Source organism: Panthera leo, chromosome A3, assembly GCF_018350215.1.
Source record: "Panthera leo isolate Ple1 chromosome A3, P.leo_Ple1_pat1.1, whole genome shotgun sequence".
In the NCBI taxonomy this organism is placed as follows: domain Eukaryota; kingdom Metazoa; phylum Chordata; class Mammalia; order Carnivora; family Felidae; genus Panthera; species Panthera leo.
In genome coordinates this window covers 25,929,414-25,945,069 of record NC_056681.1, presented here as the reverse complement: position 1 = coordinate 25,945,069, position 15,656 = coordinate 25,929,414, and the positions used below count along the sequence as shown (strand labels likewise).

General features: G+C 42.5%; 1 protein-coding gene across 7 annotated transcripts in view; it reads left to right on the top strand.

The window, feature by feature from the left end:
* Positions 1-15,326, top strand: part of EFCAB8 (EF-hand calcium binding domain 8) — a 70,099-nt gene extending 54,773 nt beyond the window's left edge. For all 7 annotated transcript variants that reach the window (XM_042931253.1, XM_042931252.1, XM_042931255.1 and 4 more), the window contains 6 exons: positions 401-538; positions 6,497-6,665; positions 12,077-12,209; positions 13,382-13,586; positions 13,672-13,770; positions 14,719-15,326. In XM_042931253.1, coding sequence (XP_042787187.1) covers positions 401-538; positions 6,497-6,665; positions 12,077-12,209; positions 13,382-13,586; positions 13,672-13,770; positions 14,719-15,144 — 1,170 coding nt within the window. In that variant the 3' untranslated portion in view covers positions 15,145-15,326. The remainder of the gene's footprint in view (positions 1-400; positions 539-6,496; positions 6,666-12,076; positions 12,210-13,381; positions 13,587-13,671; positions 13,771-14,718) is intronic.
* Positions 15,327-15,656: the final 330 nt, after the last annotated feature.

Sequence of the window (15,656 nt, the reverse complement as noted above, 5' to 3'; positions counted from 1 at the left end):
CAGGAAATGAGTGAGAATGTGGTTCCAAAAGGCCCTCCAAGAAGCCTCTCCCGGTGGGTCCCCTATTCCATCGTTCTCTTCCTACAACTCCCTCACCCCCCAGCTGTGCATCTCTCTATGAACAGGGGTCTCAGCAGCCAACTTCGTAATTTATGGTGAGCCATGGGGCAAGAATGTCTTGTCCTTGGGCCAGTCACACCCTCTCTGCCTGCCGGCTAATAGGTCTGGCCTACAAGTTCCCTTGGACCCCTTCTGACCTGAGTGTCTGGGTATCTCAGAGGTGTGAGAACTGCCCCACTCACACCTCAGAGTGAAGACAAGTAGTTTGGGAGGGGCCCACAGCATGAGTTGGTGTTGGTGTCAAGGGATGCTGGGCCACTAACCCACATTTTGTGCCTAGATCTGGGACATCAAAGATTATTGCACATTCAGTGACAAGTGTCCACTTCAACCCAATGGAACAAGCAAGTTCCAGTTCTTAATTCCTGAACGGGTCCAGATCAACCTTCCACACTACATCCCCTTGAAGGAGAAGGAGGTAGGAAGACTCTGGGGGACTCTGAACCCCACTAATGATCTGGGGCCATGGCTCTCTTCCTGAGATTCTGAGTCTTTCATGTTTCTTGTTCAATGTTGTCTGGTTGATGTGGAAACATTTTTGTTAGCCAGAAGTCACCATGAACCAGTCAAACACAAGTATACACACCTGCATACACATGCATACACACACACACACACACACACACACACACACACACACACACCACTTCTATGGGCTTTAATCTTTGTGATGAAGGCCCTGGACTCATGAATTCGTTTTAAGATAATGAAAATGTTTATGTATTTTCTTGAGTAGGTAATATATTTACATAGTCAAAAATCACTTGATATTTCCCTAATGAATAATGAAGCTGAGAACCTTTTCCTTAGTTATCAAGAAAATGCAAATTAAAACCACAATGTGATACCACGATATACCTACCAGGATGACTAAAACTAAAAAGACAGGCAATACCAAATGTTGGCAAGGATGTAGATCAACTGGAATTTCCATTGCTGGCAGGAATGTAGATTGGTGTAATCACTTTGGGGAACTGTTTGGTAGTTCCCACTAGAACTGAATATGTGTCTACACTATGATCCAGCAATTCCACTGCTAGGTTTATATCCAAGAGAAGCCTGTGCTCTAAAAGATAATGAATAAGAACATTGATATAATTACCATTTGCAATAACTCTGCATTTGAAACAACCCAAATGCCCATCAGTGTAGAGTGAAATATAAATTGTGCTATACACACCATATAGAATAATACCCAGCATTAGAAATGAATGGTTTGTAACTATTGATTACAAAATGGGTAATTATTTGAACAAAGTAGGTTAAAGAAGTCAGACATGAAAGAGTATATATTGTAAGTTTTATAGTTCGATCTATATAAAGTACGAAAACAGACAAAACAAACACACCCTATTAGAAGTGATTATCTTTGTGTGGGCATGGATTGGTCGGAAGGAGCCATGAGGGAGACTTCTGGTGGATGGACAATGTTCTGTTTCATAATCTGGGTCTGGTCATACAGCTGTGTTCAGTTTGTGAAAGTTTATTCGTTACATTTATGATATGTACACTTTTCTATATGTATGTTATACACTAGTGAAGATTTTAAAAACTCAGGGTGGCAAAAGGCCTGTAGTAAGGACTCTTAGTCCTACACCTATTCCCCACTGCCCAAAACCAAGAAAAACTTCTTGTTCCACTTCTGCTGATTTTTGGTTATTCTTCCAGTGTTTATTTATGCAAACAGAAATGTGTAAAGTTCTCTCCTTGTTTTTACATGAAGGTAGCATGTCATTTACACTGGTGCTCACCTTGTTTTTCTTATTCCATAATATATCTTGGAGATCTTTGCATATGAGTACATTATTCTTTATAGCTGTGTAGTAAACCATAGGACATGTTATTGATATAATTTCCTTTGAAGGTAAATTGAGGTTGTTTTCAATCTTTTATTCTTAACAAAGGTGAAGAGTGAATGTTGTTTCATATGTGTGAAAAATATGCCTGAAGGATAAATTCCTGGAAGTGGGATTTCTAGATTAAAGGGTTGTATGCATTTGCAGTTCTGATAGCCATCTTGCAGTCTTAGGTGCTTTTTGAATCTCTGCACAAAGATATTATGTCTAGTCTGGTTTTAGTAAGAAGAAAATGTCACTGCATTCAAATCTGTTGGGAGTAAGTCACCCATGGGTTCACTATATGAGGAATCTGTAATGTTAATATAATCGTTATATTAACAACAATGCGTGTCATTTATTTACTGCTTAATGTGTTTCAAGAATTGTGATAAGTGCTTTTATGTGTTCTCTCACTGATTCTCCATAATTGCTCTGGGAGAGAGATGCTACTTTTCAGATGAGGAAGATAAAACTGAAGAGCTGGAGGGACCTAAGTTCACACACTGCCAGTGTTGGACCTGGGAGTAAACTCAAGTCTGACTCCAGAATCTGTGCTCCCGACCATCTGCACTTAGTGTTATAATGATATATTTTAAACAAATTGGGATTATACTGTATGTAACTAGAATTTTCTATATTATCAAACATTCTTGAAAATCAGACTTTCTAATGATGAAGCAATATTTCACTGTATAGAGGTACAATCATTTATTTAACTTATTGTCAGACATTAGAACAGTTTTTAATTTTTCATTATCAAAAAAATGATAGAAAATGGATAAATTCTTAGATATGAACTACCAGAATGGGCTCAAAATGAAATAGAAAATTTAAAGAAATAGAAAACTTGAATATCACAAGAGATCGAACTAGTAATAAAGCTTCCCACAAAGAAAAGCCCAGGTACAGATGACTTTACTGGTGAACTCTACAAATAATTAAAGAAGAATTAATGTCAATTCTTCAAGAATTCTTGCCAAAGAGTTTTCTATGAGGCCATGTTACCTTGATAACCTAACCAGACAAGGACATCACAAGAAAATAAAACTATAGGCCAATATCTCTTATGAATACAGATGCAAATGCCATCAATAAAACACTAGCAAATTGAATCCAGCAACATATGAAAAGGATTACACATCATGACCAAGTGAGGCTTATCCCAGGAATGCAAGGTTGGTTTAATATCCAAAATCAATTAATATAATACACCATATTAAGTGAATAAAGAACAAAAGACACATAATCATCTCAATAAATACAGAAACAGCATTTGACAAAATGCAACACCCTTTCCTGATAAAAGCGCTCAATTAACAAGGAGTAGAAGGGAACTTCCTCAACTACTAATGTTTTACTGGAAGGGCAAGTAGGCAAGAAAATGAAATAAAAGGCATCCAGCTTATAATAGCATCAAAAAGAATAAAATATTTAGGAATGAATTTACAAAAGTAGTACAAAACTTGTGCTATTAAAACTACAAAACACTGTTGAAAGAAATCGAAGACAACCTAAATAAATGGAAAGATATCCCATGTTCATGGATTGGAAGATTTAATCTTGTTAATATAACAATATTTTCCAAATTAATTCAGTGTAATCTATCAATCCCCACTCCTTATTTTGCAGAAATTGACAAGCTGATCCTAAAATTCATATGGAAATGCAAATGTCCTAGAACAGTCCAAAAATCTTGAAAAAAGACAGAGTTGGAAAACTCACATTTCCCAATTTCAAAACTTACTGCAAAGCTACAGTGAAAATAGTGTGGTGCTAGCATTAGCATAGACATATAGGTCAATAAAATAGAATTAAGAGTGGAAAAATAAACTGTCAAATTTCTGATCAATTTATTTTTGACAGAGGTACCAAAACAATCAAATGGAGGAAAGAATAATTGTTTAAATGTTTTTAAATCTATTTTTGAGAGAGAGAGAGAGAGAGAGAGAGAGAGATAGAGAGAGAACGCAAGTAGGGGAGGAGCAAAGAGAGAGGGAGACAGGAGACAAAATCGCAGACAGGCTCCATGCTGTCAGTGCAGGGCCTGATGTGGGGCTCAAATTCACGAACAGTGAGATCATGACCTGAGCTACAATCAAGAGTTGGATGCTTAACCGACTGAGCCACCCAGGGGCCCCAGAAAGAATAATCTTTTTAAACAAATGGTGCTGGGAAAACCGGATATCCACAGCAAAGAATGAACACACAACATAAAGGAAAACATACTTTACTTCATAAATTAACTTTCAGTGGTCATGGACCTAAATGGAAGAGTTAAAATTATAAGACTCTTAGAAGAAAGCATAGGGAGATATCTGCATGACTTTGGGTTAGGCAATATATTTTTTAATTTTTTTAATGTTTATTTGAGAGAGAGAGGGAGAGAGAGCAGAGGAGGGGCAGAGAGAGAGGGAGACACAGAATTCGAAGTGGGCTGCAGCTTCTGAGCTGTCAGCACAGAGCCCAATGTGGGGCTGGAAGAGCCATGAGATCATGACCTGAGGCTAAGTCAGAGGCTTAACTGACTGAGCCACCCAGGCGCAAGGGTTAGGCAATATTTCTTTTTTTTTAATTTTTTTTTAACTTTATTTTATTTTTGAGACAGAGAGAGACAGCATGAACGGGGAGGGCCAGAGAGAGAGGGAGACACAGAATCTGAAATAGGCTCCAGGCTCTGAGCTGTCAGCACAGAGTCCGACGTGGGGCTCGAACTCATGGACCGCGAGATCATGACCTGAGCCGAAGTTGGACGCTTAACTGGCTGAGCCACCCAGGCGCCCCAATATTTCTTAAATATGACATCAAAAACACAACAAAACAAACAAATAAATTGAATTTTGTCAAATTTAAAAACTTTTGGCCTACAAAAGACACCATATAAGAAAGTGAAAAGATGACATATAGAATGGGAGAAAATATTTGCAAATAATGTACATGATAAGAAACTAGTATCCAGAATATTCAAAGAAATCTTACACATCAACAATAAAAAGACAAATTACCCAGTTAAAAATGGGCAAAGAATCTAAATAGACATTTCTTCAAGAAGATACACAAATCAGCAATAAGTATATGAAAAGATGCCAAACATCATTAGCCATTAGGGGAATGTATATCAAAACCATAATGAGATCCCCGTTCACACTCATTAGGATAGCTGTAGATAATAAATGTTGGCTAAGTTGTGGGCAAATTGAAACTCTCATACATTGCTGGTAAGAACGTAAGGTGGTACAGCCACTTTGGAAAACGATTTAAGTTTCTCAGAAAGTTCAACATAGGGTTACCATATGACCCAAGAATTCCACCTCTAAATATACACCCAAGGGAAATGAAGAGGTGTCCACACAGAACCTTATATACGAGTGTTTATAGCAACATTATTTACAATAGCCTAGAAGTGAAAACAACCCAAATGTCCACAACTGTTGAACAGATACATAAAGGAATGATGTGCTGATCCACGCTATAACATGATGTATCTTGAAAACATTATGCTAAGTGAAAGAAGCCAGTCATAAAAGACCACATATTGCATGATTCCATTTATACCAACTGTGGAGTGATGGAATGGTCTAAAATTGAACGTGATGGTGGTTGCAAACTCTGTGAACATACTAAAAATGACTGAAGCGAGCACTTCAAATGGGTGAATTGTGAATTATATCTCAATAAAACTGTGTTTAAAAGGTAGAAAAATGGTAGAACAATTTTTCCTTTTCACAAATCTTTTTTTGTTTATTTGTAGTTGTTCATGCATCTGGTAATTTATCTCATGGAAATAATATGGGGAGAAAGCATAAATCTTTCCAAGGCTTTTAATGTGTACCGCCAAACTACACTCCAGAAAGTTTATAGAGTTTTGCACATTATTAGCCTATTCTGCTTTATCCTTGCCAACATAAAGTATTTATTATTAGCGGTATTCATCCGAGTGAGCGTTCCCTGGGTCTATCAGAGTGCCTCACTTAGAGAAGGCATTCAATAAATAAATGTTCGAAGTGAAACAAACCTTTAGCTGATTTTTAGATACAAATGGTTTCCTTTGATTTTAATGAAGCTATCTTTGCTTATTAGTGATGTTGACATCTTTCCTTATTTTATTGGCCATGTATAGTTTTGGGAATTGTCTGTTCACATCCTTTGTCCGTTTTTCTTGTCCTAGCCTCACCACTATGTGGCTCTGGGCTCAGTTCTCTCCTCTACGAAATGGTGAGACTCATACACATCCTGTAAGGTTGTTATGACATTCAAATGGAATAATCTGTATAGACACATCTGGTAAACAATATAGCAATATGCGAATGCTTTTTTATGATTTTACCAAAGGGACCAGTGAGGGCCAGAGAAGTACCAGGATTTACCTGAAGTCACCAGAAAGCTAATGTGGGAACATGTCTAGAACTAGGACCCTGGGACGTGGGCCAAGGGACTGTGTCCCAGGATCCTTCCAGAGGGCTCTGCTGCCTCCAGTGTCATGTGCCCTCTGGTGAACCTGTGTCTTGGGATAAGTAGTTCTCCTGTGTTGTCCCCTGTAGGTTGTGGCTGGCCAGACCATTTCCTTGGTTCCTCCCAAGCTTCTGAATACCTGGAAGGACCATTTGGACAGTGTGGCAGACATCCTGTATGTAGATGCCTTCCAGCTGGTTATCAGTGCTGGCCAGGACTGTAATGTCAAGGCTCGGAAACTCTCCGGTGACACCGTTGGTATGGGTCCTACTGAAGCTCAGCCGTGCCACATGGCCCATTGTGGTCCTGTCCCTGTTAGAGCATAAAATGGCATAAACCTTATATCCTATGGGGTGGAGTTTCAAGCCATAGCAGCTGCCTTTGCTCAAATAGTATCACAGGATATGTGCCTTTCCAATTGTCCATTCAGCAGTGTGTCCATTCATCCATCAGCTGTCCATCTAACCCCCCACCCATCCACCCAACATTATTTGCCTGTGTATATTTTTGCAAATCACGTATCTGAGAAGGCACATTCCTTTCTCTTTTTAAAAATAAACTTGGGGTGCCTGGGTGGCTCAGTTGGTTAAGTGTCTGGCTCTTAATTTTGGCTCAGGTCCTGATCTCACACTTTGTGAGTTCGAGCCCATGTCGGGCTCTGTGCTGACAGCAGAGTCTGCTTGAGATTCTCTCTCTCTACCTCTCCTGCACACTCATGTGCACTCTCTCCCTCTCTCTCAAATAATAAAAAAATAAACTTAATTGTTGAGTTATAACCTATATAAGGTAAAGCACACAAACCAAAAGGGTTCAGCTTGATGAATTTTCAGAAAGTATACATATATCCTTATAACCATCACAGAAAAAGCACCGTATGCTTTCTTACACTTGATACTTGCATGGTCTATGTCTCAGCTCTTCTGCCCTGCCCCCAGCCTTCACTGGACTGCCACTATATACCCTGTGAAGGCCTGAGGGAAAGAGTTGGTGGGTAGCTACAGACTTGCCCTGTGGCTTGAACATCCTGGATTATAGTATGTCATGCCATGTGAGGCTGTTCAAAGTTCACTAAGCACTTATCTGGGCTTATCCTCCTCTCATTACTCTGTCAGGGCTGAAAGCAGCCTTGGTCTCTTGTCTCTTATCAAAGATTTATTCCTTTCCTCACATTTTCAGCTCTTATATGGGTAAAAAACTCTTTGATTATTTTTATTTTATTCCTGTCCTTGGATGGAATTCCTCATTTTATAGTTTATATCCTTGAACATATTGCCAATGCTATTTTAAAGTCTTTGATAACTCTAATATCTGGTTCACTTCTGGGTCTGTTTCTATTGCCTATCATTTCTGTTGGTTCCAGACATGGTAGACTAACAAGGACTGGATTTACATTCTCGCTTTAAACAACTAAAAACATGAACAAAGTATATGTGACAGTTTCCAGACATTAGACAGCAGGCAGCAAAGAATAGTAATCCCTGAGGTATTATAATTTATACATAATATACTAGTATGTATTGTATATATTTGTAATATTATAAATTACATCTGTATTATATGAAATATAGATATAATATTATGATATATAATATAAGTAAATCTATAATATTATGAATATACTTCATGTGTTACAAAAGGTAGAAGAAAACATCAAAATGTTAAGGAGAGAACTCGAATATATATATATATATATATTTATATATATAAATATATATATATAGATAAAGACCCAAATTGAAATTAGAAATTAAAAATAACAGTGTCTGAGATAACAATACACTGGATGGGATTAATAGCAAATTAGACACTACAGAAGAAGGGATTAGTGACTATGAAGACATAGTAATAGAAATATAGAAAAAAAAGACTGAGTAAGCTGGTGTTTTATGTGTATAACATGATGATTTGGTATATGCATACACTGTGAAATGATCACCACAATCAGGATAATTAATACATCTATCACCTCACATAGTATTTGTGCAAGGTAAGAGTTCTTAATATCTACTCTCTTAGCAAATTTAAAGTATACAATATAGTATTGTTAACTATAGTTGCCATGTTATACATTAGATCCCCAGAATTTATTCATCTGACCACTGGAAGTTCATTACATTTGCCAACATGACTTTTCAACCTATCTCTGTCCTTATATTTATATGTGCCTGTTTTAAACAGCATTGTATTTAGTTTTATTTTTTTCATCCTGACAATATTTGCCTTCTAATTGTATATTTAGTCCGTTCAAATATTAATGGAATTATTTATATGGTTTCAGTCTATCATCTTGATACTGTTTTTCTATTCTTTGTTCCTTTAGTCTTCCTTTTCTTTCTTCTTTTGCATTAATCAAGTATTTAAAAACAATTATCGGGGCACCTGGGTGGCTCAGTCGGTTGAGCATCTGACTTCAGCTCAGGTCATGATCTCGTGGGTCATGAGTTTGAGCCCTGTGTTGGGCTCTGTGCTGACAGCTCAGAGCCTGGAGCCTGCTTGGGATTCCATGTGTATCTCTCTCTTTCCCTCCCCTGCTTGTGCTTTCCTCTCTCAAAGATAAATAAATAAACTTAAAAAATCAATTATCTTGTTTTATTCCTTTATTAACTTTTTAGTTGTATGTTTTTATATTATTCTTCAGTGTTCTTTAGAGATTATTTAGAGGTTATAATATACACTCTTGACCTGATACCACTTCTTGTGCAAGAATCTTACTTTCTTCTCCCCACTGTTTATGCTATCTCTAGCATATATTTTATTTCAAATATGTTATGTCTTCCCACAAGGCACTGTTATTAATGTTACTGTAAGCAGCCTATTTCTTTTTATATTTACCCATATTTACCATTTCTGATGCTCTTTATTCCTTCTTGAAATACTGGGGTTCTGTCTGCTATCATTTTCCTTAAGTCTGAAGAAGTTCCTTTATTATTTCTTATAGAATCCATCTGTACTGATCCTTTAAGCTTTCTGTATATGAAAACATTTAGTTTGTCTTAAAATGTTAAGACTCTTTTACTGGGCATAGAAATCTCAGCTGGAAGTTAATTTTCTTTCAATATTGAAAAAGAGACTTTTCTATCGTCTTTGGCTTCCATATTTTCTCTCAAAAAGTCAACTGTAGGGGTGCCTGGGTGGCTCAGTCGGTTAAGTGTTTGACTTTGGCTCAGGTCATGATCTTGCAGTCCATGGGTTCAAGCCCTGCGCCAGGCTCTGTGCTGAACTCTTGCTCAGAGCCTGGAGCCTGCTTCAGATTCTGTGTCTCCTTCTCTCTCTGCCCCTCCTCCGCTTGTGCTCTGTCTCACCCTGTCTCTCAAAAATAAATAAATGTAAAAAAGAATTTTTTTAAGTCAACTGTAAGTTACTTTGAAAGTAATTTTTCTTTTCTCTCTGACTGCTTTTGGTTTTCAACAGTTTGATTATGATGTTCCTAGTGTGCTTTTATTTGTATTCATCCCGCTTGGAGTTCACTGATCTTTTTAAATCTGGGGGTTGGTATTTTTCACCAGTTTTGAAAAGTTGTCAAATATTATCTCTTCAATACTGCTTTTGCCCATTCTCTCTCTCCTCCCATTATGGAGTTCCAATTTACATATATGTTAGAACATTTGACTCTGTCCCATATGGCTATTATGCTCTGTTCTGTTCTTTCTGTTTTTTTGTTTGTTTCTTTTTTGTTTTTGTTTGTTTTTTATCTCTGCCTTCTAGTTTGGATATTTTCTGATGACCTGCCTTCCAATTCGTTAGTCCTGTCTCCTTCTGTATGCAGCCTGGTATTAAATCCATTCAGTTAATTCTTAATTTCATATTTTTTTTAGTTCTCGAATACCGATTTGGTTCTTTCCTGTAGAATACAATTCACTGTTGAAATTCTCCTTCTTTCCCTTCATTTTGTTCATATTTTCCTTCATTTTATGTAACTATTTGCAATAAAGTTTTATCTGCTAACTCCTGTGTCAGAATTATCTGTGGGTCTATTTCTAATGCCTATTTCTTCTCTTTATTATTGGTTGTACTTTTCTGTCTTTTTATATGTTAAATGCATAAAAAACCTACCTCTCCAAAACCCCCCAAAATGAAACAACCCCTCCTCAAACCAAAGCCAAGACTTTTCTAGACTTTGTATAAAAGAACCACAGAGACAGAAGTTGATGGATTTTCCTCCAGCACATGTGCTCGTTGCTCTGTACAAGGCTGCTCATCTCATTGCTGTCAGGAACTGAGCTGGATTGGGTCTGGGTTGCAGCTTTAGGAAGACTTGGTTTTCTTCCATCTTCCATTGTGCAATCGTCTCAAGGGTGAAGTCTGTTGTGTTTGTCAAAGGTTTTTTCCTCCAGTGGGACTTTGTCTCCCAACAACCTCATTCTATCTGTCTAACCCAAATTCCAGGCCCTCAGCTCCCCTAGTGCTCAGCAAATGTCCTATGGAAAACATGTCTATGCATTTGGGACTTCACTAGACTTGATCCCATCCTGCCAGCCAGAATGTCTGGCAGAAGCTCCGATGGTTTCTTTTGCTTCCAGGAGCTTCCTTCTGCCTAAGCAGAGCCTGATTCTCACTCAGCCTGTGCCCAGACTCCCAGAGAAGGAATCAGATCTCAATTTCAGTTCTTCTTGGAAGGACTCTTCCCTTTCTATAATTTTATTTTTTTATTTATTAAAAATTTTTAAATATTTATTTATTTTGAGAGAGAGAGAGAGCAAGCAGGGAAGGGGCAGAGAGAGAGGGGGGACAGAGGATCTGAAGTGGATTCTGTGCTGACATCAGAGAGCCCAATGCAGGGCTTGAACTCATGAAATGTGAGATCATGACCAGAGCTGAAGTCAAACCCTTAACCAACTGAGCCACTCAGGCACCATCCCCCTTTCTGTAATTTTAGTTAATCTATTTTTTTTGAGAGAGAGAGTGAGAGAGAGAGAGAGAGAGAGAGAGAGAGAGAGAATGTGCACGAGTGGGGGAGGAGCAGAGGAAGAGGGAGAGATGGGATCCCAAGCAGGCTCTGCACCCAGTGCGGAGCCTGACACGGGGCTCAATCTCAAGACTGTGAGATCATGACCTGAGCTGAAATCAGGGTCGGATGTTCATCTGACTGAGCCACCCTGGCACCCCTAGTTCATCTACTCTGTTTTTGCTTCTACAGCTCCCCAAGAGTTTTTAAAATATGACTTTTTAACTATATTTTTTAATTTTTAGAAATTCTGCAGCAGGGCAGTTGCCTACTACTCACCATGCCCTGCCCCAAAGTAGGACTCATGTTTCTCTGTTCTTACTACCTGCTTTCTCCTCCAGCCTTTCTCCTCTCTAGTGCCACCCCAATCTCATGTCTGGTGGGTGCCTGATCACTTTATGTCATTGCTACTTTACACATGAGCTGCTTAAGCCCAATTGAAGATCACTCAGTCATTGCCATCGAGGTCTTTCCATCTCAGCCTACATGTGGGGCAGGATGCTTTGGCCTGAACTCCAAGTGTATTGTAGGACTAAGGCTAGTTCCTTCAGGTATTTGTTAAGTAGCCGGCATAATGCCTGGCATGTGGTAAGCATCATGAAGTGTGGGCCAAGGGTAAGGGGTTGCTAGCTGAGTCTTGAGGGTGGAGGGTGAGGGGTAGCAGGTTCAGAGAAAGGGAGGTAGGCCACTTCTTGTGACTGAGTTGGTTCTGGTTAAATCACAGGGACGTTCGGCCTGAGTGTCTGGAAAAGGCTGCGGGATATTCAGATGGTTGGTGATCCTGAACTGAGAAGAAACTCAAAGGAGGAGGATGACACTGTAGTTGCTGCCCAGAAGGCCTTCCATTCAGAGCTGCAGTGAGTTATCACAGCCCAGCTGGTATTTGCTGGCCCAAGGAGGGGGAGGCTGGGAGCCTCCCCAGGTCCCAGGCAGCCTCATCTGGGTTGGGTAGCACTGGGCATATTTGGTAAAGGCCAAAGGTTTGGGACTTGCAGGCAACTTGACTCTACAGGTGGCAGCTATGGCCTAAGAGCCCAGGTCCACTGAAAGTTTGAGTGGTACAAATCAGCAGAAAGTATAGAAAGGCAAGCTGTTAGATGGGCCTCTGCCCCAGAGCCCGGTTCAGATTTGCCAGGGCTGGCTTCCCTGCTGGGACCATTTCTATGTGGCTAGAGGTCCCTGGTAGGACAGTGCCCAGAGCTCTGGTCCTGAACACACACTTGTGTTATTTCCCTGATCCACAGGAAAGTCAGGCTGCTTGCTGCTTCTTTCCTCTACAGGTTCTTTCTCCACCCATGTTCCACTCTTATTCCTGACCAAGTCTCAGATAATTTGGGGTCATCCCCAAAAAATATTTACCAAGGTCCTGCTGACTTCCAGACTCTGTGTTAGGTTCTAGAGGTCCAGATACAAGTGCTGCCTCAGAGAACTCAGAGTCCACTTGGGGAGATTGGCACACAAACTCATGGTTGTTGTTTTATCTGATAAGTGATGAGACTATTAAGAATAGGAATGGCTCAGAGGACAATCACCTCATTGGGTGGATCAAGTAAAAGAGAAGCTTCATAAGAGAAGAGATTCTGGAATTGGGTTTTGATATGTCAGTAGGAGTTTTCCAGGCACCCATACAGTCCTTGTGGCTCCTATTCTCTTGTCAAGGCATACCTCTTTACGGTCCTATGTGGGGTTATCAAACAAGGTAGAGGTAGGGTTTCCTTGGAAGGGAGAGGATGTTTAAATATTCCACATTTGGGGGGACCAGGTAAGATCAAGATGGGGTATTAGACCTCCATGGGAAGAGCTCAGGGTGCTAGGAAAGGTCTCAGGACTTGTTGGGGGGTCCGTTTAATCTAGTCTTTGCTGATGTTAATTGGACACCTGTTTAGTGTTGGTCCTGGGCAGTATGACCTCAGGAGAGGGATAAGGAGGTAGAAGAGGATCGGGCCCAGGCGGGAGAAACCCGTTGTTCTCCCCGGGAAGGCTGCTTGTGGTGTGAGGGCATCTTATGAAGGAAAGCGCCTTCCATCAGGGAGGAGCGGGCTCTGGCTGAGGCCCTGGTGTACCAGCGGCAGGAGGAGGTGGCACTCGTGGCTCTCCTGAATGGGAAGCCAGACACGGAGGCTGAAGCTTGGGCCAACCTGCAGAAGATAACCCAGACATCCCCGTGGGCTGGAGAGCGCTCCCAGGAAGACGTTGAGAGCAGCTGGTGCAAGTGGGAGTCCAAGGGCAAGCAGGTGAGGCTGGGTGGGGGAACCGGGGGCATAGAGGGGCCCTCAGCTTTCAGCCCTGAGGCCTCACTCTTGCCCGTGACTCCTGCAGGAGAGCAAAGTTGTGGGAGCCGCGTACAAGCCTAAGGACCGGTCACGGAGTCCTGGACTCTGGTCCACCAACGTGCAGTATAGCTGGATGAAGTACCAGGTGAAGCAGGGTGGGGCTCGCTCCCTGAGATGCTGGAGGCTGGGGATCCCAGTTCCATTAGCAGCCTCCCTTGAGCCCACAGGGCCCTCTCGTGGGGGCAAGGAAGCACCAGCCCTTTAACAGAATTCTGGGATGAAGCTGGTTGGGTTGATTTGTTTGCCAAGGCCCTGGCCAAGGCCATGGACACAGGTTTTGTCTTTGAGGACACACCTCATCGGGCCTATGGGAGGAGGTTCTCTGTGGACCTGGGACTTTGATAGCCTTCAAAGAATTTCCCAAAGTCTGTGGCTGTGCGTTTGGTTGGTTGTTAGTCTCCGTACTGTGGGCTGCTCTAGAGCAGACACGGGGTCTCCCGGTGCCATGTGAGAGACAGAGGGAACGGAAGTGGGGGGCTCTGCTTGGGGAAAGAAAGAGAGAGCCGGGGACTTTGCAAGACAGCTTTGAGCCCCATCTAAGCAAGCCTCTTGCTTGGGCAGACTCCAGCCTCTTTCAGAGGCATCTGCCATAGGGGCATTTATGAGAACTTCCTCCCTCTGTGATGGGCACCGAGTGGTGTGAGAGAACCCCTCTGTCCCAGGCTGGGAGAGGTCAGTGCGAAGGGAGGCCACATCCCTGCCTTCTGGAGATGGGCCTCAAAGCGCAGCTTGGTGAGTGCTGACAGGAGAGGTGGGAGCTTGTCTGGGGGACTCCTCCCACCTGAGCCTCAATCAGGCCCAGCTTGAGGCCTCATTCTAAGATGGGGACGGTCCAGTGCTGACCTCAAAGCGTTGTTGCCAACCCCAGGAGAAGGGCTGGCTGCCGGGCCTGGAGCACAGTGGGCTTGCAGTTCCGGAAGGCTGTGGACATCAGTGACAACCACAGTACTCTGGAGACTTGGCCCATCCTCCGCGTGAGCCTGCTCTTGGTCCTGGGTGAACCCCTCAAACTCCCCTGCTCTGTTCCCCACAGATTTCACCTCAGATCTACCAAAGCCTGCACTTCAACAACCTGTCGCCCACCCACATGTCTGACCTCGTGTTGCACAACGTCCTGGGGCAGCAGGGCCAGCGCACCCACCCGGTGACCCACAACCGCCAGAAGGACCCGGATGCTGACAGGGAGACCATGCCCAACACCACGACCAGCTCGCCCACTGCCTCCCTCTCTCCCAGCAACTCCCTCTCCTGGACAGCCTCAGGCTTCAGGTTCCTGGAGTCTGGCCTGTCCACCTCCCCGTACCTCCAGTCCTCCCCCTCGGTCTTGTCCCAGGCATCCAGGTACATCGTGCAGAGGTCGGCCACACCCATGCCTGTTGCCTCGTCCATCAAGCAGCTCTCAAGACCCCTGAATACCACCCTTCTGTCCTCCATGAAAAGTTCCCGCATCGGGTTCTGAGGTGGCCCACCGTGTCTCCAGTCGTCCAGCACAGTGACCAGGCCCATGGGGGTCCTGTCTGTCCCTGGCTCACCCCTGCCAGACCCAGAGGATACAGACCTCCTTCTATTGACCTCCTTCTTCACTAGAGTCCTGGAGAAGAAAATAAATATTTGCAGATATCAGAGGCCTCCAGGCCGGGAGGTCAGGCTGTGTGTCCCTTTACCCCCTTAAGCGCCAGGCTGTCTTGGAGATTGGCCGCGTTCCCCTGATGAGGCCCCGGCTGGATGCAGGGAGAATCCCCTCCCCCGAGACACCTGGCCCAGCTGTCCAGCAGGTGAAGCATAGGGACAGGGCCCCAGAGGCTCCTTGGTGTTGTGGTCAGTGGGTCATGCCACTAGTGTGAGCGGTTTGCATCTGAAAGTTGGTTCAGCCTCATGGCTGGAGTGAGGCCCCGCAGCCATCCGGAGGTGGTTTGTCTCCTGCCCTGCCTTGTGCCTGTTCTCCCCCACCACCAGGTACTCCACCCCAGG